This window comes from Sceloporus occidentalis, unplaced genomic scaffold, assembly GCF_023333645.1.
Source record: "Sceloporus occidentalis isolate IW3139 unplaced genomic scaffold, rSceOcc1.0.p SCAF_3, whole genome shotgun sequence".
Lineage (NCBI taxonomy): Eukaryota > Metazoa > Chordata > Lepidosauria > Squamata > Phrynosomatidae > Sceloporus > Sceloporus occidentalis.
The window spans coordinates 167,394,512-167,420,682 of NW_028316983.1; the positions used below are offsets into that span (position 1 = coordinate 167,394,512).

At 39.6% G+C, this 26,171-nt stretch overlaps 1 protein-coding gene across 6 annotated transcripts in view; it reads left to right on the forward strand.

Moving 5' to 3' along the window:
* RNF182 (ring finger protein 182) overlaps positions 1 to 19,797 on the forward strand; it is a 101,297-nt gene extending 81,500 nt beyond the window's left edge. For 4 of the 6 annotated variants that reach the window (XM_089518814.1, XM_089518815.1, XM_089518813.1 and 1 more), the window contains one exon: positions 13,634 to 16,051. In XM_089518814.1, the coding sequence (XP_089374940.1) occupies positions 13,853 to 14,593 (741 nt within the window). In that variant the 5' untranslated portion in view covers positions 13,634 to 13,852 and the 3' untranslated portion in view covers positions 14,594 to 16,051. Of the gene's footprint in view, positions 1 to 10,399; positions 10,697 to 13,633; positions 16,052 to 19,745 lie in introns of those variants that run through there. The other 2 variants (XR_016280729.1, XM_089518812.1) reach the window with 2 other exon arrangements.
* Positions 19,798 to 26,171: the final 6,374 nt, after the last annotated feature.

Consider the following 26,171-nt stretch of genomic DNA (forward strand, 5'->3'; position numbering starts at 1 on the left):
TTGTTATCTCATTGTGCAGAGGTGGGCAAAATGTGGACTGGGCTTCATGCAGCTCTCAGGCCATGGTGTCACTGACTTTAGTGTCACCCAATGCAGAAGGGCTGCTGGAAGGGGAACGGCAATGGCCTCCCCCCGCCTTGCTTGCCTGTCCCCCCTCCCTGGTTGACCACTGGCTGGCCAGATCTTGTAACATCTGCCGGGAAGTAACCATGGTAGATTCCCCTGCCTCTTCTCTCCTCCTGCTGCCTCACTTGCTCTTGTTTGCCTGACTGCCCACCCAGTGTGGCCAAGGGACAGCCAGGCAAGTGAGGCAGCAGGAGGGGGCAGAAGGGACACATTCTCCCCTCCTCCCCTTCCTCTGCCCAGCTACCTCCTCAGGGGTTTCTGGAACCAAACCCCAGTGGATACCAAGGGCCCACTGTATTAATGCAAGCAGAGTACTGCTTGTATATTTTTTGATCCAAACTATGGGTGTTCTACTGGGGAAAAAGCAGGATATAAATTAAATAAATAAAATTGAATGATCTGTTGTTAGATACTTAACTCGTCAGGACACAAGACCACTAGGACACAGACATCATTGCAAACTACTAGATTACTTATTTAGTGCCATGTCTTGTTGCGTGCTTCTTTGTAGCATGCACTACAGTCAGGATGTTGAGTATAAGGAGCATCGACTGCTTCAGACAAATATGCTGTTGCTTTATTTCACACAAAAGTTGTCTTCATCCCTTGATAAGCCAAAGTACCCAGTTTGACAAGAGTTAAAAATTGCTTAATCCATCATCATATCTTAGTGCTTTTGTATTTCTCCTCTGTTCTTTCTGTTCTCTCTCTTTCCTCTTCAGTGGTCTTTCTGCCTTTCCATCACCATCTCACCAACCCACAGTCAGACAGCAGGAATCTCTCCCCCTTCTCTCTCTCTCTCTCTCACACACACACACACACTGCTTGAAGCCTTTGGAGCCCTGGAGCATCACTTAAACTGCCTAAAGAACGTCTGGAGACTGACTCTAGTTTCATCTCTAGGGAAGGTTAGGGAAGACTATCACTTTCTAACTTAAGAAGACACTGCAGGCTATAGACAAATTTAAATAACTACAATTAATCAGTTTTGAAAACTCTGAAGTGTACAATCCAAGATTCTCCTTAGTATCTGTGCCAAGTTTGAAGTAGCTAGGTTTAACAGTCTTGGAGCTATGGTGAATACAGCTACCCATACAGACATTACCATCTCTTTTATTAGTGTAATTTACATACATGCAATAGTATTGTGAAATGGTAGGTTTAGTGGTGCCCCTGAGATTTCAACACATTATTTTAAAATTTTAATCTTGTTTTAAATAATTAAATCAAGCATTAAAAGAAATAATCTGCAGAATACCATATGAACAATAAGTATAAAACTCTGTGACATTAAAATTGCCATGAAAAATGGTTGCTTTCTCTAGAACAGAACAGGCAAAGTATGTCCCTCCAGATGTTGCTGGACTGCAGTGACCAGCTTTCCTGATCATTGGCTAAGCTGACTAGAGCTGATAGGAGTTGCAGTCCAGCAAGATCCAGAAAGCTATACTTCGCCCATTTCTACTCCAGAAAAATGCTAGGAACCCATCGGCTATTGGGCAGTTATTGAAGTTAGACTTGGAATTCTGCACCAACTCAAACCCCACTGAGACCAGGGTTATTGTATAAATATTGATTGAATTGGTCCATCTAGAACAAAAATAAAGCTCCCCCTCAAAAACAACAACAACAGTCTTTCTGTCAACCCGGTTATATGTCATTAAAGTGAGAACCCACTTCCTGCTTCATCTCAGTTGCTTCTCTGGTGCAAGACACATAGGGCCTGGATGGAAGACTGGCTTTGGTAGTGTTCCAGTGCTTTCAGATCCCCCCACCCTTCTCTTATGTTTCTTCTCATGAGAAGCCACTTTCCATACCATCTGTCTCCATCACCTTGAATAGGTTAGTGCATTGCATCCATAATGGATTGTACTCATCATCTGTCCCACACTGTGTGATTACACCATGTCTGATTACTGAACATATTTATTATAACACTCAGAATTCATGCCTGACTACTTAAAATGCAACTAGCCTTTCACCGAGGCTTGTGGCGATTCTTCCTTGATGGTAAGACAGACAGGTAATTCTGTACAATTTATGAATGAATGAATAATTGAATAAAATAGGCAATCTTATTTGAAAATTAACATACTTTTAACATTATCAATACATCTTTTGGCCTGTGTCCAACTGAAGCATTATAGTATAGTTCAATCTGTGCAAGCAGTTGCACACATTGTGATATGTATGGGGACATCCAGTATCTTATCTTTTTATGACTGTAGACAAGTGAGGCACTGCTGCTGCTCAACAAGACATAGCTCCTCTGTTTGAGTATTTGCAGTACAGAAGGAATGAGGAGAAATTACCCTTGTCTCCCCTGACAACTGTACCTTTTCCTGGAACACAAACAAGAGAAGAGCCCAGCTAAGTACTGATCTGTTACTTGGCACATGCCATGATGCCCATTTGTGGAATGATGTTTTGATTTTCACATGCTATGGAGAGTTGAATGAGGAGGGATGAGATCTTAGAAGCAACGCCAGGCGGGTCTATCACTCTCATTTACTCTCTGGTGAGAGCTTGTATATGTGGTAGTACATGACTGACTTTCATGTGAACGTCATGCCTCCTTCCTTTGCACCAGCATGCCTAGGTCTGTTTGTGCTTCTCCTTTTCCCTCCACTCTTGCTCTACTGCAGTGGTTCCTAAACTTTGATCTTCCAGATGGTTTGGACTTCAACTCACAGGATTCGTGGATATTGGCTATGGTGGTTGGGGCTTCTGGGAGTTGAAGTCCAAAATACTTGGAGAACCAAAGTTTCCTCTCCACTCTCACCCTCCAGACACCATACCACTGCTGTACTATCTGGCACTGCAACTTTCTCACCACCATTCTCTCCCTCCCCCTGTTTAAAGGCACTGAAGGGTTTTAGCCAGAATACAGCAACATTTGTATAAATCAGGAGAAGCATGGTACAGTCAGATGTGTGAACACAGTGCAAAGGCATGTCCCCATGACAACACTACAACAAGGATTTTCTTTCCACCAGTGTTCAGTTGAATTCAGGTCTTTATATTTGGATATTCCACGATATTGTTGGGCATTCATCTTGTTTATAGTTTTTTCTTATATGTCGCTGTAAAATGAATTGTTTTATAAATCACATGTTGATGAAGATGGCACTATTAATTATGATTTTAAAATAATGAGTTATAGCTTTTATTTACTGACACCTAAATCCTTTTGTGTGTATGTGCCTTCAAGTCACCTGTTGATTTATGGCAACCCCATGAATGTCATAGAAATGCTCAGAGGTGGTTTAGCCAGTTCCTTCCTCTGAAATATAGCCTGTAGCACCTGGTATTCATTGATGGACTCCCATCCAAATATTTGGCCACGGAGGGAGAGATGCAGGCCCAGCTCCATCAGGCCTGGCCTGAACTAAGAAGAAGAGCCCTCCCTCCAGTCCATCTGCCTTGGTCCAGACCTCAGAGTGAGAGAAGAATTGCTGGACCTGATCCCCTTCCCCACTACCATTCCCTTCTCTTTTTATGTTGTGTCTTTTTAGATTGTAAGCCTGAGGGCAGTCTAATTAAAAATAATAATTGTAAGCCACTCTGAGAGCCTTTAGGGCTAAAGGATGGGGTATCAATAGTGTAAACAACAACAACAACAACAATAATAATAACCAGTACTGACCCTGCTTAGTGTCCAAGGTCAGATAGAATCTGGTGCCTTTACTTTTAAACTTCAAAAAATTTACCTTTCAGCAAGATCAACAAATGGGTACATTATTTAGAATTCTCTCATATGTAAATTTATTTTACATATAAGGTTAATCATCTAAGAATATTCACAATGGGTCTTGTCAGCATTGGCAAAAGTCTTAATAGGACTAACCATCTGAGCCAAAGGTAAAGCGAAATCTGTTCATATGAGCACCTCATAATCCATGCACCGCAGATGGACTAAAATTGTGTGAACTGTTGGTAGAGGTCCTTTCCCTCTCAGCTATTCAGCCATCAGTACTTTTGACTCAGCAATAAAATGTTATATTTGTACTGGACACTGTGCTGCTGTCTTTCATCTGCATTGTACTCTGAGTTCTCTTACGGAATGAAAGAACCTTTTAAAAACATTAGAAACATACTGTTTTCTTCCATTTTTATCATTTGAAAAATAAGTCAAGCCCTTTTGTTACTTATCATGAACCAAAAACAATGTGCCATGTCCTGTAAATTCAGTTCAATGTGACATATTGATAAAAGCTGGCAGGGAATTGCTCTTTGTTAAAAGCTGCCAAAAGTTAGCAAAAAAATGTGGCATGGAACAGGTGGAAACAATGTTCATTTCTAGAGAATCTTTGAATGGTCATACAAGCCACAAAACATAATCTAGAGAAATCCAATGTGGTGTTCTCTTCTGGTTCAGTAAAGCTGGAGGCATTGAAATATGCAAGTCTTCTATATCTTTCTAATTTAAGCAAATATTACAATTATACTGTAAGTCTTGCTTTCAACCAAAGAAAATTAAACCCAGTAACACTGCTCATATCAAATCTCTCACTGCTCACAGAAGTGGGCAATATGAGTAGCAATACAAACAAAATAAATAAAGCACTATCTTGTATATAAAATTTGTTTTCCCACACTCAGTGGTTTTGTTTTTGTTTTTGTTTTTTTATGCTGAGGTATGCCTTCTTTTCATGCCTATTAGCAGGGTTAACTTTCTGTTGGAAGACTGGTAGATTTTCCCTATCTATTTTATTCTGAAAGCAATTATGCAGATTTTTAAAAGCATTGTCTTATTGCTGTTTGAAAAAACTCTTGTTATAACTGATGGGGACAAAAAAAGATATATTCACATGAGTTTCTAAGGGTTAATGGAAATTCTAAGAATTGCTAACAACATAATATACAACTCACTTGAAAGGTGAAAACTGAATTTAATCTAACATTTCATCTCTATTGATGTTTTGCAGCTAATTTCAGCAGGAGCATGTAAATATTGTACTTCATTCCTTTTTAGTTGCCAAGAGACAAGACAACATGTAATTTGTGGGGAAGTGTATATTGAAAGGCATCAGTCTTGTCTGGGAAGCAATGAAATCTGTAAACACTGTAAAGCAGTGGTTCTCTGAAGATGCCAGCCACAGATGCTGGTGAAACGTCAGGAAGAAACTCTGCTGGAACATGGCCACATAGCCCGAAAAACCCACAAAAAACTGTAAAGCAGGTTGATGAATCTAACAAGGTTTTTTATTTATTTATTTATATACCGCTATTCCAAAGATCATAGCGGTGAACAGCAAGTAAGCTAATTAGCAAGTAAGCTAATTTGCCCCCAACAGTCTGGGTACTCATTTTAGCGACCTCAGATGGATGCAAACCTGAGTCGAGCTTGGGCCCTTTTGCTTAAGGTGTGGCTAATGGTTTCCGTATCAGCGAGTAGTGAATCTGAACTTTAATCTCAGTTGTAAAGGGGCTGTCCAAAATAATGAGAACTATTCCCACAATAGCTTCAGCACCTTGAATAGCTTGTTTAAAAGTAGGATTAAACCCCATAGTGTCTTTAACGCACCACTGACATAGGAGTCACCACCTGCCTCTGAGAATATCAAATATGGGATTCAGCACCTTATGTTTTTGAAAGTTCCATTTACACTGAGCCCTGTGTATACATGGATTCAACCATCTGCAGCTTGAAAATATTCATCGACAACAACAAATAATTCCAAAAACCATGTCTTGATTTTCCCATTTTATATGAGGGACACCATTTTAGTATGTCATTGTATATAATGGGTCTTGAGCATCCACAGATTTTGTTATCCACAAAGAATCCTGGAACCAAACCCCAGTAGATACCAAGGACCCATGTAATTTGTTTCACAGTATCTCAGCATTGCTGTTAACTGTTTTCCCAGTAAATGTATGTTTTTTTCCTATTGAGATATGGTCTTGAAGGCCTAAATCAGGAATAGGAATTGTGTAGGCCTCCAGATGTACAGTATTTTGGCCTACAAGTCCCAGAAATTCTGTCCTAGTTCAACAACATCTGGAGGGCTGCACAATTCCATCCCGTCACCAGAATCAAATTGTTAGTCTAGAACAAGCCCATCAAATCACTAGGAACTTGGTAAATCAACACTTGTGTAAGTTCCATTGTTTAATCTCTTTTTTTGATAAAATTACCAGTTTGGTAGATGAAGGAAATGCTGTAGATATAGTATATCTTGAGTTCAGTAAGGCCTTTCACAAGGTTCCCCATGACATTCTTGAAAACAAGCTTGTAGACTGTGGGGTAGACAAGGTAACTGTTACATGGATTTGTAATTGGTTGACTGGCTGAACCCAAAGGGTGCTCAACAATGTCTCCTTTTCATCCTGGAGAGAAGTGACCAGTGGGGTCCCATGGGGCTCTGTACTGGGGCCAGTACTATTCAACATCTTTATCAATGACTTGGATGACAGAATTGGGGGCATACTTATCAAATTTGCAGATGACACCAAATTAGGAGGAGTAGCAAGTACCCCAGAGGACAGGATCAAAATTCAAAATGACCTGACTAGACTAGAAAGCTGGGCCACAGCTAACAAAATGAATTTCAACACAGAGAAATGTAAGGTACTGCACTTAGGGAGGAAAAATGAAATGCACAGATATAGAATGAGGGACACCTGGCTGAATGAAACTACGTGTGAAAGGGGTCTAGGAGTCCAAGTAGACCACAAGTTGAACATGAGTCAACAGTGCAATGCGGCAGCTAAGCCAATGCAATTTTAGGTTGCATCAATAAAAGTATAGTGGGATCAAGGGAAGTAATAGTGCCACTCTATTCTGCTCTGGTCAGGCCCCACCTGGAATATTGTGTCCAGTTCTGGGCACCACAATTTTAAAAGGATGTTGAGAAACTGGAGCGTGTCCAAAGGAGGGCGACTAAAATGGTGAAGGGTCTGGAAACCATGCCCTATGAGGAACGACTTAGGGATCTGGGGATGTTTAGCCTGGAGGAGAGAAGGTTAAGAGGTGATATGATAGCCTTGTTTAAATATTTGAAGGGATGTCATATTGAGGAGGGAGCTAGCTTGTTTTCTGCTGCTCCAGAGAAAAGGACCCAGAACAATGGATGCAAGCTACAGCAAAAGAGATTCCACCTCAACATTAGGAGGAACTTCCTGAAGTAAGGGCTGTTCTACAGTGGAACACACTCCCTCGGAGTGTAGTGGAGTCTCCTTCGCTGGAGGTCTTTAAACAGAGGCTGGATGGCCATCTGTCGGGGATGCTTTGATTGAGAGTTCCTGCATGGCAGGGGGTTGGACTGGATGGCCCTTGTGGTCTCTTCCAACTCTACGATTCTATGATTCTAAGTGCATCTGCTCTAGTTGTGACTGGGAGAAATGTTTGAATTCTGTTCCTACATGTTAGCCACCTCCCATAGTTTTGTTGTGTCTGCAAACCTGATAAGGATTCCCACCACCTCATCATCTAAGTCATTGATAAGAATGTTAAACAATAATGGACCTTGGCAGATCCTTGAACACTCCACCTTCTCCCAGTCTGACATTTAGCCATTGATTATGACTCTTTGAGCACATTATTATAGATCCTTCTGACAGTGTTCCCATCTATTCCACACTTAATAGGTTTTCTTTTAAAATGTTATGGGGGACCTTATCAAATGCTTTGCTGAAATCCAGGTAAATGACATCCACAGCATGCCCATAATGTACTAGAGACCTGATTGAAAAAAGATCTAAGATTAGTTTGGCAGAATGTGTTCTTGACAAACCCCTCTGACTCCTTCTGATCACTGCATTGTCATTTACCCACTTTTATTTTACTGTATACCAACCTGTCCAAATCAGGTGAAACTTTTCTACAGTTATCAGAAACAGCAGTGTTGTTACAATCAAATTATTTTTTTCATTTGGAAGAAGGAGCCTAGGCCCTTTAATATATACTGAATAAGCTCTAATTATTTTTTATTCCATGAATAGTTAAATTACTTTTCACCACAGTTTTAACTGATATATGTGAGGAGAGGGGGTCCGTATATATTTTAATTTTTATAAGCTGCCTTGAGTTCCAGTTCTGGGGGATGGGAGGAGGTGGTGGTACAGTATGAGAAATAAAGTATTACAAGAATTACACAGCCCAGAGTTCCTTAATCCCTGCTACTACAGTTGGCCTGCGTATCACACGAGCTCATATTCTGTGGTTTCGGTTATACATGACCCCTCATGTTGCTTGTTGCTGCCTTGTGGTATCTCATGCTGGGGAAGGGACCATGCTGGGGAAGTGGTTGTGCTTGCAAAGGAGTCATGTTGTTTAATAGTGGCCAAGAGGTGCTAGAGCGGCATTGCTGGCAGTCCAGATGAGCCAAAGAAAATCTGTAAAATCTGCCACATTTCCAGAAATGTTTAAGAAGTTGATTGAGGAGAAAGCAAACCATCCAAAACAGTTGTTCACTTGTGATGAAATTGCAGGCTCTTCTGGGAGAAAACACTCACTAGAATCTACATTCTCAAAAATGCAAAGATGGCACCAGGGCATAAAGTAGTAGTTGTTGTTGTTATTATTATTATTATTATTTATATCCCGCCTCTTCCCATAGGAATGAGGTGGCTTACAACTACAATAAGAACAGTACAGTAATAAAATCTGATACACAAATAAGATACAAGTACAATAAAAATTATACAATATAAATAAGTCTCACTATTCCCTCCCTCCTTACATATATGACATAATAATTCTAATACAGCAATAGTAAAATATAAGTTGCATCATTAAAACAATTAGTTAAAATGAACAAGGACAGGAAGCAGTGGGATATCTTGGGTAATCAGTAAGGAGCAATCTAGTGATGGTCTATATCAGCGGGTGAATGAGTGAAATATAGAAAGATAGATTAACTGTGATCCTATGTAGCAATTCTGCAGGACATGATAAAGCCAGGCATAGTGTATTGACTGAAGAACCCCACACTCTCTTAAAAATAAAAACAAACATTATCTGCCTGTGTTTGGGCAGTATAATAAGGACATGTGGGTGACAACCATCTTGTTTCCAGAATGGTTTCACCAATGCATCCCAGAAGTGAAAAAATATTTGTGACATAAAGGTTTGACATTTAAAGTTCCATTAATAGTAGACAGTGCACCTAGCCAACCTGAATCTACTTGCTATGCAAATGAAAATGCCAATGTTGTCTTCTTAGTTCCAACTACAGTCTCATTGATTCAGCCCCTTGACCAGGGTGTCATTCATTTTGTGAATGCCATGTACTCCTGTCTGGTATTTGGGCACATTGTAGCAGCAATTGATGCAGATCCTAATGTTACCTAAATTGTGGGGGATCCTGACACGGCACCCACAAATTGTACTCAATGGGGAAATTAATGTAGCTCAATAAGAAACAGCAAGAGGGCTTTGTAATATAAATCTGGGATCTCAGTCTTTGTATAATGGTTCCAAATTCTGAGAATTCCAGACGTGATGTTCCCAATTAATTTAGTTTATCAACAAATAAAAAAGTAAATCCATACTTACAAGCACACACTCTCACTTGCAGGGTGGCTAAGTAACACTATACCGATCTGAAGCATAGATCCAATTGCGGGGTTAGCATAATGAGAATGGCCCAGTAGCCACCTGTGAACTGTGGAGTGGCCAGCTACTGAGATGCTGAGTTGAAATTGAACAGAGGTTCTGTCTGGCTTCAAACTAGACCAGTTTGCTGTTGTCTGGGCATATGTATATGTAGCAAGAAATGGGTTCTGAGAGCAGTGTTTTAGGAGTTGAAAGGCTTACATTATTTTCCCAGGGGAGAAGAATGAGGTGTGATATGCAAGAACATCCAGACAATTGGCGTGAATGTCATCAGACAAAAGAGTTTCCTTTCCAAACATGCAAACAATCCAAGTCCAGCTCTTCTCTATCACTTTCCTTAGTGAAGGGATTATGCAGATTCTGATTCTGATCTCAAGTGATTTCACCTATGGATTCTCCCATGCTGAGCCATCCAAATGTCCTAATGGGTACAGCTAGTTTCATGTGCTGAGGAGCCTCCTGGTGGTTGCTTGCTGGCAACCTCCCTTTTTGATATTAATTTGATATCAAAGGTCGAAGAGGGGTGATTGTGTGCTGGATCCTGAGGTAACACTAATGTGGACATAATGCAGTAATAGAAATCCTTCATAATTGCTGATGCAATGACATTAATCAAAGCTGCAGTGGATAAATTAAAACCAGAAACTGTAATTGCCTGCTGGGAACAACTTATGCAGTGATGTCATAGAGGATTTTCATCCCCACCCCCAGGGATTGATGGAGAAGTTAGAAGAATCATTGATGCAGCAAGACAACTTGATGGAGAAAAATTTTCTGACATGCTGAAGGAGGAAGTGGAGGAACACACTGATATTGTCTGCTCCTGACATAGATATCCAACCATCAACAACGTCTGCTCCTGACATCAACATCCTACTATCAGCAACATCTGCTTCTGACATTGAAACATCAACATCTTCCTGGCACTACAAACTAGGATCACCTTCTGACAACCCTCCTCCTGATGAAGTTTTATCTTCTTCTTTTTTTTAATTAATCTTTATTCAGGTATTTTATAAACAGGAATAAAAAACATACAACAGTACAATACAAATAAAACATATAACACAGTTAATATTATAACAATTTAAACTAACTCTCCTAATACAAATTAACATAACTAGACAGATGGACTTCCAAGAGGAACAGCGAGACACATAGTTGCCAAGACATAACCATTAATACATTCAAATCAAATTCTCTTTAACTTCACTCCTTGCTCAATTAGGTTCTTTACAGTCCTCGCAAGAGGAAATAAGTAAAGATCCGAAATCAAAGATAGACTCGCTTGCTGTCTTATGTATGTACCTTGAACTCATTTCCTTTTCCTTCACTCTATTCTAAATTGATGAAGTTTCATCTTGTAACGATACCTGTACATCAAGAGATTTTTGTTGGCTGCATTGCCTTCTTTGTTCATTTTGGGTAACAAAAACAGGGTTCTAGGGTATGCAAAAAAAATTGCACAGAGGATCCCGGAATGGATCCCTTACATAATACATGGGCTGACTGTACTTCTGTGCAGAGTCCTCCTCACTTCTCACACACAGGTTGTATTGGTCCCCTCTCTGATGAATTTAATTGTCTTTTTGGGGGGGCAAGGTTTTAATGTTTCAGGTTGTTGTCTTCTTTTAGCAGTAGTAGTTCTAAAATGATGTTGTGGTTTAATCATAGAGTTGGAAGGGACCGCAAGGGCCAGCTGTCTTTGTTTTCAATTTTGTCATGCTTTGTACTTGATGGAAGATATGAATTACCCCAGATGCCTCTTTTGAGGCAAAATGTGATATATAAATTATTTTAGTCATCATAACCATAATCATATGTATAACCATATCTACTGATTTGGAAGAGCCAGATTATATATTGCAGCTATTATTACGAATAATTATAATCAGAGGAATAATAGTCAAGGAAAACAATTAAAGTTACACTGATAGTTGGTGGGGACCCCCCAGCCCCCAATCTTTCTTTGGATAACAAATCAAAGGAACTTCTGGTAGGAGTTATAGATGAAAGGCCCTGTTTGCTTAAAGAGACCTTTATCTTGATTTATGTATTGTTTTTTAAAATCAGCAAGAAGGAATGACTCAATTGTCATCCATAGTCTACACTTGTGAAATAAAATATGATGTTAGGGGGAACTTTATTGTAAAAGAGGTGAACACACCTAAATGGATCTTCTGTCTCTCAGTTATTTTCCCACAGAAAGTTCTGAATCACTTGGAAAGCTTTGGAAGAAATCTCCATTTCCACCTTGCTGATATTAGATCATAATTCAGAAGTAAATGTTCCTCCTGGGCTCTTGGAGGTCCTAGCAGAGGGAGGAAACCTGGATCTTTTCTTTTGGTCATCTGCTAGCAAGCAAAGACCCTTTCATTTAGGCAGCACTTTGACAACTGACCTCATTTGCTGCAATAGGACTTATAGTCCATGGGATGATGTGGGGTTTTTATTGTTGTGTTTCAGATAGTGTTTTAAAGTTTGCTGTTTGCTTCAACTTGTTTCTGTTTTAGCTGTACTTGTTTTTATTGAAATTATGATGAGCCATCTTGAATCCACTTGGGGGTAGAGAGATGAGATAGGAATTAATTAAATACAATAAAATAAATGAATTGTTTCATCACAAGGACATTATCAATGCTCAACATAATCATGGAGCTGCCAGGACCCCAGGACCCACTATATCTTTGAGCAGGCTGGGTTTGCAAGCAGCTTGTAATTTTAACTGCTCATAATGCCCTGGAATGATGCTTTGTCAGGGCCAAGGGCATGATTAAAGTGGTAGGTGGCTTGCTATTGTTGGATATTGATTGCCATGCTTTGGTGATGCTTCCTGCCAGTACCATGAGTGCTAACAGCAGCAAACTAGTAGATGGAGCACCACGGAAAGAGGGCACACCAAAGGGTCTTGCTACTATTGACAAATGTGCCAAAAGTGAAATGAAACCACTATTTTTGTCAGATGTCATGATACACTTACACTTAGCAAATGATTGTACATACATCTGTGAACAGGATGTTTGTGGTTTTCAGTTCCTTACCACAAAGGTCTTCTCATATAGACAATAATAGAAATGAATAAAGAGTGTGTTGAACATCAATAGGCATTCTGCCATTATACAGAGGAGTTGGCTTTAAAGTGATATAGCAGAGATTTTTCTAGTACAGAATAATCATAGTTACCACAAGTACTAATATTCTTTTGAAAATTATACAGTATTTTATAATACATTCTGAGACACATAGCAGGAACTAAGTAATCCACTTAAGTGAAGTGAAGGAAGAGTTTGGCACCAGGGACACAGTATCAACTTTAACATGGTCCATTTGTCATCTCCTTTCCTGAAATGGTTCCATTCCAGCTGATCATTATAAAAACTTGTATAGTTTTAAGAAATGGTATCTGATTGAGTTTGGCTTTCCTCTTCCCTTCTTGTCTCTTTCTTTTGGATCAGTTGATTTTTTTAAAATTGTAAACATGCAGACAAGCAATGTCTTAAGCCACTCTTGGGGCATTTTCAGCTGAAGAGCAGGGTAAAAATATTAGAAAAGAAAGCAGGGATACAGATCATAGATCTGTGAGTTTGAGTCTCCCACCAAGTGTAAATCTTCAGTCAAGCTCTAAACTGGTTCTGCTCCTCTGGATTTCAGAAATAAAAAGTCTCTAGAACATACAACTCAATGCAGTATTGTTTAATTTTACTTTTGCTTTTATTTTTGTTATTTATTTATAGGTATCGGGTGGATAGAATTGTGGGTTTCAGAGAGGCTTAAAATGCATAACGAAACTAGGCGAAGGTTTTCACTTCTAGACCTAATCTTTCTCGTAGTTGCAGTGAGGCCAAATAGGGAAAATCTCCTGTATACTTGACTCACAAGTTCCTGAGCAAAGTTGTAAATGAAGATTTGATATGAATTGATGTGTCTTTTTTTCCCCCTCTCTAGAAACTGCATATTATAATTTTGCACATGGGTGTATGAAAGATACTGAAGGACAAAACAGATAGAGATGGAGAGAGGCTGAGAAATGAAGACTCTTGGTGCTTCCTTCCTCAACTAAACAATCAAAGTGATGTGATAATAAAAAAGGAGCTCTAGAAACTTAGTAAAAAAAAGAATAAAAACAGTCTGAGGCTGATATCGGCACAAGCACATTAAAAAGAAATGACCAGTCTATTACCAGAAGATGTTGTGGAGTCCCAGGGCTCAGAGGAGCTTGAATGCAAGATCTGTTACAACCGCTATAACCTGAGGCAAAGAAAGCCTAAAGTTTTGGGGTGTTGCCACAGAGTATGCGCCAAATGCCTTTGCAAGATTATAGATTTTGGGGACTCTCCTCAAGGAGTCATTGTTTGCCCATTCTGCAGGTTTGAGACTTGCCTGCCTGATGATGAGGTCAATAGTCTTCCTGATGACAACAATATTCTTGTAAATTTGGCTTACGGAGGAAAAGTGAAGAAGTGCCTACCAGACAATCCAACAGAACTCTTACTGACTCCCAAAAGGCTGGCCTCTCTTGTTAGCCCTTCTCATACTTCCTCCAACTGTCTAGTTATAACCATTATGGAAGTACAGAGGGAGAGCCCTCCAACCCTGAACTCAACCCCAGTTGTGGAATTCTACAGGCCCACAAGCTTTGACTCTGTTGCATCTGTGCCCCACAACTGGACAGTATGGAACTGTACATCTTTGATCTTCCAGACTTCAATTCGAGTTCTTGTTTGGTTGCTAGGTTTGCTGTATTTTAGTTCCTTGCCTTTAGGGATCTACTTACTGGTATCAAAGAAAGTCACCCTTGGGGTAGTCTTTGTCAGCCTTGTTCCCTCGAGTCTTGTTATTCTTATGGTTTATGGCTTCTGCCAGTGTATATGCCATGAGTTTCTGGATTGTATGTCTTCTTCATAACAGTAATTTCAATGAAATAAGCAATGAAACATATGAAATTGCCATAGACACAGCATAGTTAACTTATACTTCTTTTTTATATTCTTATTCTATTTCTTTTATCCATCAAAACAGGAATGCTGACCAGTTTTGTGGTCCTTTTATTATACTAAAAGTAATTGGAAAGCTGGTTTCTGCTGCTCTATCCTGTTTTACTAATGGGGGAAAACAATTAAGAAGAATTAGCAATAGAAAAAGGATGCAGCAAGAACAGTTTCCTTTCTATGTGCCTAATGCTACATTGCAGTAATACTGTAATTACCATGAGATTGTTCATATAGCATTATAGTGGGATTTACTGGAATCATTTCAGAAATGAATGTTAAACTGTCTATTATTCCCATTGTTCACTGAGTAGCATTGTTTTGGAGGATCTGAACTCTTGGTTTCCAGGTTTCCTACTGGACAGTGCCTCTGTTCTTTAAAATGCACAAAGAAAATAGGTGCTATCACTGTACCAGAATGAGAGGTAAGATAGCTCTCGTTACTAAGAGGTAAGAGTCATGTTTTGTTTTGTTTTTATATTCACAACAATTAAATAGGTAGAAAATTTTAAAAGATAGCATCTGCTGTCCAAAGGCATGTGCCACAAAAATACAATAATTATTTTTGTCCACTGCTAACATATCTCCTAAAAGCATCACAGAGTTTTACCAATGACAGATAAATATTGCTCTGCATTCACAAGCAATTTTCTACCTAAGGACCAACTATTTCAAAAGAAAAATCCAGTATACGACAAATTCTGTTTCACATGTAACAGCCTGTTCACACAGTTTGTATTGTGGCGTATCGCTTGTGAAAGGGCTTATGCATCATGTTTTCTCCACACATACTTGTGGCTGGATTGCAGCCTTTGTGTTGTAATATGCACACATCTGAGCTTAAAACAGAGTGGAAGGGAAGAGACATTAGCAATTAAGGAGTTTTAAACAAAGTTTTGGGAAGGGGTCACCTCCTTACCCACCTGAACTAATACTTTTGGCCTTCTTATGAAACCATAAAACATGATGTATCATCCAAAGCTAACATCTAGCACCAAATCAAAACAGTGGCAAATCAGCAACAGTTCAAAACTGTAGTTTCAGTCTTGCAAAATGGGTTCAGTTTCTTCACATTTAAGATGAAGGCTATACTGAGGTTTGAAAGTTAGGCTGCATAGGGATATTTGTTCTTCCTTTTTAGATAAACTAAATGTTACTAATATTTAAAATTCTGTAATATTTTATAGCAAGCATAGAGTGCTAAGGGTCACATGCAATGTGCAGTAAAAGAAGGAAAAGGAAGTAGTTTTTAAAAAGATGAAAGACCATGTGACATATGTCAGTTTTTTCTTATAGTAGGGAATAATGACTGTTGATATGGTACAAAATTAGCTGCATTTGGGTTCTGCTGATTTTAGTGGGTGGTGTGGGAGATAGTCTATAGTCTAGTCCACTCCTCAGTTTATAATATTTTATGAAGCAAAGCATTCAGAAATCCAAACAAATTTAGTTTTAACTTTTAATAATGAATAGCATTGCAAATTAATATTTGCAAGAATAATATATTACTACCACTTTAAAATGCTTGTGGCCAAAATTATGTGTAGTCAGATGGAGTGGCAAGTGGCATGACTAGCATCAATAAAGTGTAACTAATTCATCACTGAAAAATGGCCAGGTCAGGGAGGAGGGGGAGTCCATCTAAGAAAAAAATATTTTATAACATATGTAATGTTTGTATAATTTGTTTGTGTGCATATGTACTACAAAGATTTATATATTTGTAGGGAATTCCATTAAAGTTGTCCCAGCTGTTCTAATAAATGGGTTTTTGGTGCAGGATGAAATGAATGTTAGTACCTACCGCTTCTGTAAAACGTCTGTGCATTGTCTTTGAAGTCATATCAAGTGTTTCTGTTCTGAGTTTTCATTTAAGCTGTACTTAAAAGCAAAACAAAAGAATCACTATTAATATGCTTGCATATTTTACATATTTTGTGATGTGTCTTTAAGCCAATTCACATGTTTAGAAATTCCACTCAAAAGGTAGTACTACTTGAATTATAGAATTTATTTTAAGTGTTCAAAATATATAGCCTTACACAATCAATATATCAGTTCTTGGCAAGAATTTCTTGCCATATCAGTTCTTCTTCCATTCTTGCCAAATAATTCCTGAAACAGTATCTGAATATGCAATACTATTGGCATTGCTTCCTAAACATTGCAAAATTCAGCTTGAATGGTGGGCTAAGTCAAGTCACTTTCATTATTGGTAAGCTGATTCTTACCTCTTTGGACTCTTCTGCATCCCATGGTGTCATAGAATCATAGAGTTGGAAGAGACCGCAAGGGCCATCCAGTCCAACCCCCTTGCCATGCAGGAAATGCAAATCAAATCATCCCCGACAGATGGCCATCTAGCCTCTGTTTAAAGACCTTCAAGGAAGGAGACTCCACTACACTCTAAGGGAGTGTGTTCCACTGTCGGACAGCCCTTACTGTCTCTGTACTGTATACAATTTTGGTAGCAACTGCAGTAGTGGTTTGGGACATTGGTGGCAGCCACCAAATTTCAACAGCACTGAAAGTGGCAGCAGGACCAGTGTTAGTACTGCAATCTCTGATGGAATGGGTTTTCCCCCAAATGTAGCCTTCACCCACAGGAAGCTTCCTACTTCTGGGGTATATCCTAATTGCACAATTATAGCAGTATGATATTATTTTAATTGTCCTGAATGGCTCCCTCCAATAAAATCCTGTGGTTTGTGGATTGATGAGGTAGTTATAGCTCTTTCATACTACATAATTATAGTACTATTATTCCACTTTAACTGCCATGACAATGTTCTGTGAAAATCTTGGGGTTTTTAGGGGAAGCACTAGCGCTTTCTGGCTGAAAATTCTGAAATACCCCTTCCTAAATTGGAAACCCCAAAATTCCATAGGCAGTTAAAATGGAATCGATAGTAGCACCATTGTGTAGTGTGAAAGGGCCCTTAGAACATTCTAGTCTGATCTGCTGACTCACAGCATTAGTTGTCTCTGGCAGAGAACTCTAAGTACCTTACATGACTATGGCTTTGTCTTCACTGGCCAGGATACTCCAGGGGCAACCTGGAATATCTTAGCTTCAGAGCTGCCCTGACTTTCCCTTGTTTTCTGACCCTCTGTTTTTGTACCAGGGCAGCTGTTTGCATGTGTGTTCTGCTGAGCCACCTGACACATGGGTCACTTGCTTCTGGGGTCAAAATAAGGTGCCCAGAGATTATCACATGGCTGGGTGCCTCGTTCTGACCTCAGAGCAATTGACTGATGACAGTGGTGGATGTGCTGAGTGGCTCTGCAGGATGCCTTTGCAGACAGCTGCCCTGATGGAGAAATGGAGGGCTCTGGATCTTCCCAGAGGATCCGGAGTTAGAAGTATGGTTTTTAAATGCGTGTTAAGGGATGCATTAAAACAGAATAGTTAAACACTTTCAGTACCTAGGTTCAAACATTGATCAGAACAGAAAGTGCAGTTAAGAAATAAGAAGACTAGGAATGGGAAGGGCAACTATGAAGGAACTAGACAAGATCCTAAAGTGTAAAAATACAGAACTGAGCACTAAAGTTAGAATCATCCAAGCCATTGTATTCCCCATCACCATGTTCAGATGTGAGAGTTGGACAGTGAAGAAAGCTGACAGAAAGAAAATTAACTCATCTGAGATGTGGTGCTAGAGAAGTGTGCTTTGGGATACTGTGGATGGCAAAAAAGACAAATGGGTCCTAAAACAGATCAAACCTGAACTCTCCCTGGAAGCAAAGATGATGCTTCCACATCAAGAGAAGGCACGACTCATTAGAAAAGAGAAGGCATGACCCATTCCTGTAATGCTAAAAAAGGTAAAGAGAAGAAGCCCACATGCCAGATGCATAGACTCAATCAGAGAAACCATGGGCCTGAGCCTGGAGGACCTCAGCAGCGTGGCTAAGGGCTGAAGAGCTTGGAAATGTCTCATCCACAGGGTCACCATGAGGCAAGGCTGACTTGAGGGCAGTTATAACAACAAAGGGTGTTATACCCAGTTCTCTGCTGAATGTGCCCAATGTCATCTGGACTGTTTGCACCAGAACTGGGATTTGGACCATACATCATCCGAAGAGGATGATGCCAGAATGGGGAATATAGGTCTTTTGGCCCATGCAGACTAGGCCTATAAATCTCAAGATTCCAGCCATGACAGTTAAACTGGTATCTAAGTACTATATTCATATAGCGTGGATAAACTACTGATGTAAACAAATTGTTATGAAATTCTGAAGCTGCCTGGTTCTTTTCCAACATACATGTAACTAAGATCTTACATATATGGCACATGCAGACAGCATGAGAGGGGGGAGTGAAGATTGTTTGGAGAAAGCTATAGGCTGTTTGAGAGAGAAATCATAAAGACTGATATGCTAATGAGAACCTTGGGGGAAATTGCTCAAAATCCTTGAGGTATTCATCAGACCTAAGCATTTGTGCCATCTTATTCCATCATAATATTGCTACAGTAACCACTGCAATAACAGTATGATGACATATTTGGTGAAATTGCACCTAAATGCATTTTTAAAAATATTTATAAATTGTCTTTCTGCCAAAAGGTGATATGCACCTTAACTCAAATTAAGATTTGAACATGTGATCATTAAAACATTTAGAGAGCAAAATAAACCCACCCTTCAGCAGATGCTGCAGTAGGAAACATCTAGTCCTATGTCTTTCTCATCTTGTCATCTTTTGATATGGAGATAAATAACACAGCCAGCAGCAGTTTATCGATTCTTAACTCCAGTGTGAAGTAATGACTTCCAAATGTAATGCAGCCACTAGAGAGCAAACAATAACAATGGCACATTTTTTTTCACCTACTCACATTTTTTCAAAGACTTTTTAAAGTGAGTTTGTGCTATTGCGCTTGTACATCATCTAACTTTGGGCACACACAGGCTTTAAATACAACATTAATGCTAGCAAGCTTTGGCTTTAAATAGAAAAAGCAGATGTTCTACATGTTACCCAGTTAAATGTTTATGCTGCACTAAAACGAAGGAAAACAAAACTAATCCAGATTTGTTTATCTTTTCTACTTGAAAAGCTGGCCTGGTTAGCAGAGGAGCAAGCACTTCTGTGGTAGCTTGCAAGAAGAGAAAGCTGCCCAGTCACTGGATATGTCCAAGGAGTGGTCCTGCAGTTGCTACCTTGACCAAGGTCAATTGACACAAAGAGCCAATGGGGCTCTACTTGGCCATATGAAGCTTCTGATTCTGATCTCCCTGTCTTCCAGTTATCTCAGGTTACTTCCCAGTCCCTACGTTTCTTGGCTAATGGCCCCAATTACTTATCAGTTTGTTTTTCAGGCATTTGTTCCTGGAAGAAAAAGAGAGAAGTGAAGGAGAAAAGCAAGGAATGAAACAAAGATAATGGAAAGTGAAGACCAACATGGTAGTGAGGGTATGTGAATAAAGAAATAGTTTGTTTGCTTTTCAAGCCTTGTCTACTGTGTTTTCCTTTCCAGGAACTATATACACAAGGGAGGTAGATGAATGTGTAGTAGATATTCATTACTTAAAAAGATAAATTGGAATTCTTTGAAGAGGAAACTCTGGTGTATGTGCCATCAAAAAGAACCCCCTCCCCCATAACTGAAGGACAAAAACTCAATAGAATGAAGGGTGTCAGTTTGGACATTGCCTAAAGTCAGCCATGATGACTAGCTGTGTCTGCTTTGTACTGATTAAAATGCTTTCTAGATATTTTGTAGTGTAAAAATTGTGCAGATTTTAATTGGCAACAGTAAACCAGCAAGAAAATAAGATATGTGGAATGGGTAACAAGGATGTAATGTGCATACTGAATCATAGAAATTCTCCCATTCATCCAACATCAGTAGCTTTTGAGAATGTGAATCAAAACTCTTTTACTGTCTTTATATGTTCGGCTTAATATTCCAGTATCTCAGCAAGACTTTGCACAACAAGATGTGCAGTTGTCACTGACAAGACTAGCCTTCCCATGATGTAGTGAGATGCTGAGAAGTGAGGACAGAACTAAATGACAGCGCTTTACAGTTTCACGCACCCTTTGCTATGTTCCTTAAGCAAGTCTACTGTGCTTAGGTGCCTTGTGCCATTGCTAGTGTTGAAAAATGTTTCCATAGCTGGTTGGCTTCTGAACATGGAATCCTTTGCCTCAGGCAGCAGAATGTCTTGAGATAGCCCTGGTCACTGAGCTGCAGTTCCGTCATGGATTAAAATGGAGTCCTGCAGTCTCTTGAATGTTTTAGGTGCTGAGAAAAATATAATGAGGTGTCTAGGAGGTATTTTCATAAAGAGAAATCCTGAGAATGTCAGAACATAAAAGCCAACAAATGCCTTCCTTACATTTATCTAGATAGGATGAAGGCATGTTGCAAAAGGTTAAGAGCTCAGATTTTGGGAAATATGTTGTTCCATCTCCCATTCTACTGTAAATTATAAATCAACAAAAAGTCTATTTTTCCTCCAAATGCTGTTTGCGGTTACTTTTAAGACTTATTACAGTCTTTTGATTTGTTCTCCACAATCTAAATAAGGTATGTAAATTCATTTATTACACAGGAACAGCTGTGGTACAGCTATGTAACAGGCACATGTTACACATCTATGCCAAAAATTATTGATTCTTGCCAAGGCTGCAAAGTCTCTTTCTTTAGTCAAAATACAGCCGCAGCCGCCACCCCCATCTCACATTTTAAATAACTTATTTCAAAAGCAGTCAGGAGGGTTGTCTTGAGAGGAAAAATATCTTATGTCTTTTAAGCAGATTATATCTAGATGGAGGCAGAGAATACATTCAATTAACTGATTAACTGAAGCTGCTGTTTTCCTGTCCTGTATTTTCATCAGTTGTACTGATGTAGTTTATATCTGCAGAAAAAGAAGTATACATTTCTAAGCCAGTTAGGGCAGTTTTATTTCTTCTGCTGTAGAACTGAGTACTTTCCCTAGCCTTCTTTTAAATGAAATAACTTCAGCCATTAGAATTTTTACATTTATGTGTAAAGATTTAAGACACAATTTCAGCCAAGTGCTTTGCAGATACAGTATTCAGTGACCAACATACACACACACACACACAGAGCACTTTTACTCAATAAGAGACACATACATTCTAAGTGATATTACTGTTTCATTTAAAATGCAATGCATGGGGGGGGGGGGGGGGTTAATGCTGCAAATTTATACAGTTATGCCAGCAAGCATACGGATCATATTGCATTGTGAAGTGTAAGCTATATGCTTTATATACTGTACAGACAGATATTTTGGGACACATGCAGCCTTCTGATGAGCTGCTTTGATTGCAACAAGATGAGAAGGTCCATGTGAAAGCACAGCTTTAAACAATTTGCAATGATCCTAGCTTAGTTGGAAGCCAAACTGATAACCCTGCACAGTCTTGTAGGCAATACCAGAGTCCTTTTTGTCTCTAGAACAGGAATACACAACCTTTTTGGCCCTGAGGCCATCCAGTGTCCATTGCTGGTTCACATTTGAATGCATACACACATTCTTTTCCCAAGTACACATCTCACCATGTTTCTATACCCCAGAGAGTGCTGTTTCTTCTCCAATTGCTACTAGCAGGCTGTCAGCAGCAGTCTCAAAAGCCATGCATCAGCATGTCCTCTGCTGCCTGCAGCTGGACAGTGAAGAAAAGTGGGTGGAGTCCCAATGGCTTTGAGGGCCACAGAGGAAACAGCCAAGGAAAGCAGATAGTATACTATCAGGGCCAGCTCTAGATATTTGGCCACCCTAGGTGAGAAATATTTTGGCATCCCCTGTCACCCTTCATAATTATTTTCACCCCCTTGATTTCCTCCATTTCATTTGTTAAAGCTAGGTTCCAATCTCTCATCATAGTATTGAGAATTAGTCAAAAAGCCAATTAGGTTTTTACAGGTTAAAGACTTGTATTGCTGTGACGTTTGAAATGGAGTTTCAATTAAAAAAAACATAGAAACACAGGAAAATAGTGTTTTTGATGCAAAATCATAAAAAACAATATATCAACAGGTGGTTATTACCCCTAAAAAAATATTTTTACCAGAAATTGAGCAATAAGGCTTAAAGCCCTAATGGTGCTTTTGTTGCTTTCATGCCTAGAGCAGGGTTTCTCAACCAGGGTTCCTTAGAACCTCAGGGTTTTGAAAGAGGCTGCTGGGGGTTCCATGAGAGATGGTGACTGGGGAAAAATAAACACACACATTTTAAACCGCTAGATATAATTATTATGCAAGAGTTCCGTTAGACCTGGAAATTATTTTAAGGGTTCCTGCAGGATAAAAAAAGGTTGACAAAAGCTCAACTAAAGGGTGCAGGTGAGACCCAAAGGCAGATGTTACCTGCTCCCATACCTTCTAACCACGAAGGGATGGAAACAGGAGCATCCTTGACTCATCTCCTTTCACACACTAACGGCCACTTGGTGAGACTCAGGGCTGCGGTATGGCATACTCACTATCTAGTAAAATAGCCTGTCCCTTACTAATTCAAAAGCTAACGTGTTTGGTTAAAAACATGAGTGTCCTGCAACAGGTAATGAAGAACTCACCATTCAGGAACTGCATGGTGTGAAATAACAGCAGTGTGTGTTGTGCCATTTGATGTATTTATTATTAGGAGCATATAAACCTAGCACAGTTTCTATTGCTCTTCATACACAGGGATGTGCCCTACAGGCAACACAGGGCAAAGAAACACCTTCTGGGCAGCCCAGGAAGGGAAGGGAAAGAAAGGATGGGAAGGGAAAGGAGGGAAAGGGAATGGGAAAGGGAAGGAGGGGGGAAGTTAGTCTCAAAGGTGTTACAAGATCTCTACGTACTAATTCTACAGACTAACAGCTATATCTTTGGTATCTATGTTATTGTTAGCTCAAAGCAACTGTGAGGGTAAATGGCATGTTGCACTGCTTGGAACAATGTTTAGATCAAGACAAAGAAGGAAGTTTAGAAAACTAAGTAACCAGGCTTCATTATTCTGAAGCATTTTCCCATTATTTATGACACTGGATTTACTTATGAATATCTTATAGCTCACTTTTACTCCAGTCAGCTAAAGACAGCCTGCATGGTTCTCATCAGCTATGCAACAGCAGTTAGGTATGGCTGAGGTCAGAGCTTGGAAAAGTCACCTTTGTGGATTTGACTCCCATACCCCATCTATCTAGCATGGGCAGTGGGTCTGCTAGCTAGAGGATTCTGGTTGCTGCAATTCATAGTAACTTTTCCTGGCTCTAGGTAACAAGGACACCAAATTAGTTTTCTGGCTGGATGGAGACTGGAGGACAGAGCCCAATGCTAACCATATATCACAATGGCCAATAGTTAACAAACACATGTGCGCATAAAATACCATCATCTTCTGATTTTGTTGGCCCCTGCTTTTCTTGTATCCCACCCACTGATTTTCAGCCACAGTGCAGAAAAAGAAATTAATGGAGTAAACCCATTCTTACCATAAGACTTCATCAGTGAAGCTGTTAGGAAGGGAAGATAGCAGATCAAGCTGTGCTCCCTTTAACTGACATTCGTACCCTGGCTGGTTGACATTTAATCAAACTGAAAAGGAGGGGAGAGAACCCCTTACCTCCTGTCTTCAGGGTTGATTGTATGAAATTGGGGAAATTGTGAGGAACTACAGGTGGTCAATGCAACAGAAAATCAGAATCTGCTCAAGCTGACTCACCTAACACCTTTCTTTTTTTAAAAAACGTTTAAATACCATGAGTGGCAATATGAGCCATGAATCTAAGCTTTGGCCAATGGTCATAATCCACTGGTGGAGGAAATAACCTGCATACAGAAGGTCGCAGGTTCAACTTTTAAAAGGTGGGTGATAGAATGCACAGGGTGAATGATAGCCAGCATACTGTAGACTAGAAGTCTGAGAGACCCAGGTTTAAATCTCTGCTCCTTCATGAAAACTCACTGGGTGGTCTTAGAGCTAGTCACGCTCTCTTGGTCTCAGAGGAAAACATGGCAAACCTCCTCTGAACAAATCTTATAAAGGAAACCACATGGTAGGGTCACATTAAGGCTGACAAACTCGAAGGCACATAACAAGATATGGAAATACACTTTACCTAAGCTATAGGAAAGTGCTTGCTACAAACAAGCAGTGCTGTGTGAGGGGGCTATATGATTATCACAGCAAAACAAAGCAAAAGCAAGGTTCATCTCCCTTCAGTTGTGTTGCAGTGTGGCTCAGGAACCATGTAACTGCTCTTCATTTGAAAAATGAGAAATACACTTCCAGTTACAGGATTGAATGATGGGTTTATTGCCAAATCCAGTCAAAGCAGACAATATTGGTTAGGCTATGGATCAGAAGAATCGTACTTAAGTACCATGGAATGAAATTAAATCCACTGAGTTTTCTGTCTGCATGAGACTGCAATTTGTTTTTAGAATGGGGAAAAGATTCAACGTATGTCAAGTATCTGATAGATCTCAAACTTTGGCCTTCCAGGTGATATGGATTTCAACTCTGATGTTCCAGCTAGCCAATGGTCAGAAATTCTGGAAGCTGAAGTCCCAAATATGCATAAGCCCAAAGTTTGAGAATCAGTGTGGTAAACAACAGTACATGACAAGTTATTTGCATTTGGATTAGTAGGTCATGGCATTTTTTTTTCTTTACAGTTATATCTCACCTTTCCTGCAATAAATGGGATAGATTAGACTGACAGGAGTGACTGGTCCAAGGTCACCCAGTGAGTATCATGACTTAGTGGAGACTTGAACCTGGATCTTCTAAAGTTCAGTCTTATGTTCATACTACTGTACCAGATGTACAGGATTTGGCTAGGTTTGTCAGCTGAAACAAGGGGCAGAGATCCTGTACTTTTAATTGTACAGAAGAGTGATGTCACACTTGTTTCACCTGCCAAAATTCCCTCTTCTGCACAGACATTAAAGATACAAGAGCCATGTCCCTTATTTCAGCTGGCAACTCTAGCTTTGGTATGTATTGGTTGTTACAAAAACAATGAAGCTTAAACATATATACTTCTATATCAGATTCTGTCATAAAGTTAATGCTTTTGTTCCAAGAGAATCACTGCATTTGCCTATATGTTGCTTCAGGTGTCTGAGCAGTAATCCACCGGGAGTCCAAGTGTTTAACAACTGTCCGTTTAACACTACTTACCTTTTTTAAATATCTACCAGCAGTTTTGACACTTCAGACTTGAGCTGTGTTGACTTGTTGGTTAACACTTGCAGATAATCAATTACCGCACACAATATTAAACTCCTCTAATTTAACGTAAGCTTTTCATAAACGTTAGCTGCTGTTGACATCAGTTTCAGCAAATATATTTAGCACGATACACTAATGTGTTGATGGTAAGCTCCTTAATGAGTCTTAGGGGAGCTTTCTTTGATTTGTTTGAAATTGCAGCCACAGTAAAGAGAACAATTAGCACACAAAAATATGAGTTCCCGCACGACTTCCTAAAGTATGTTCCTTGCCACTTTAGC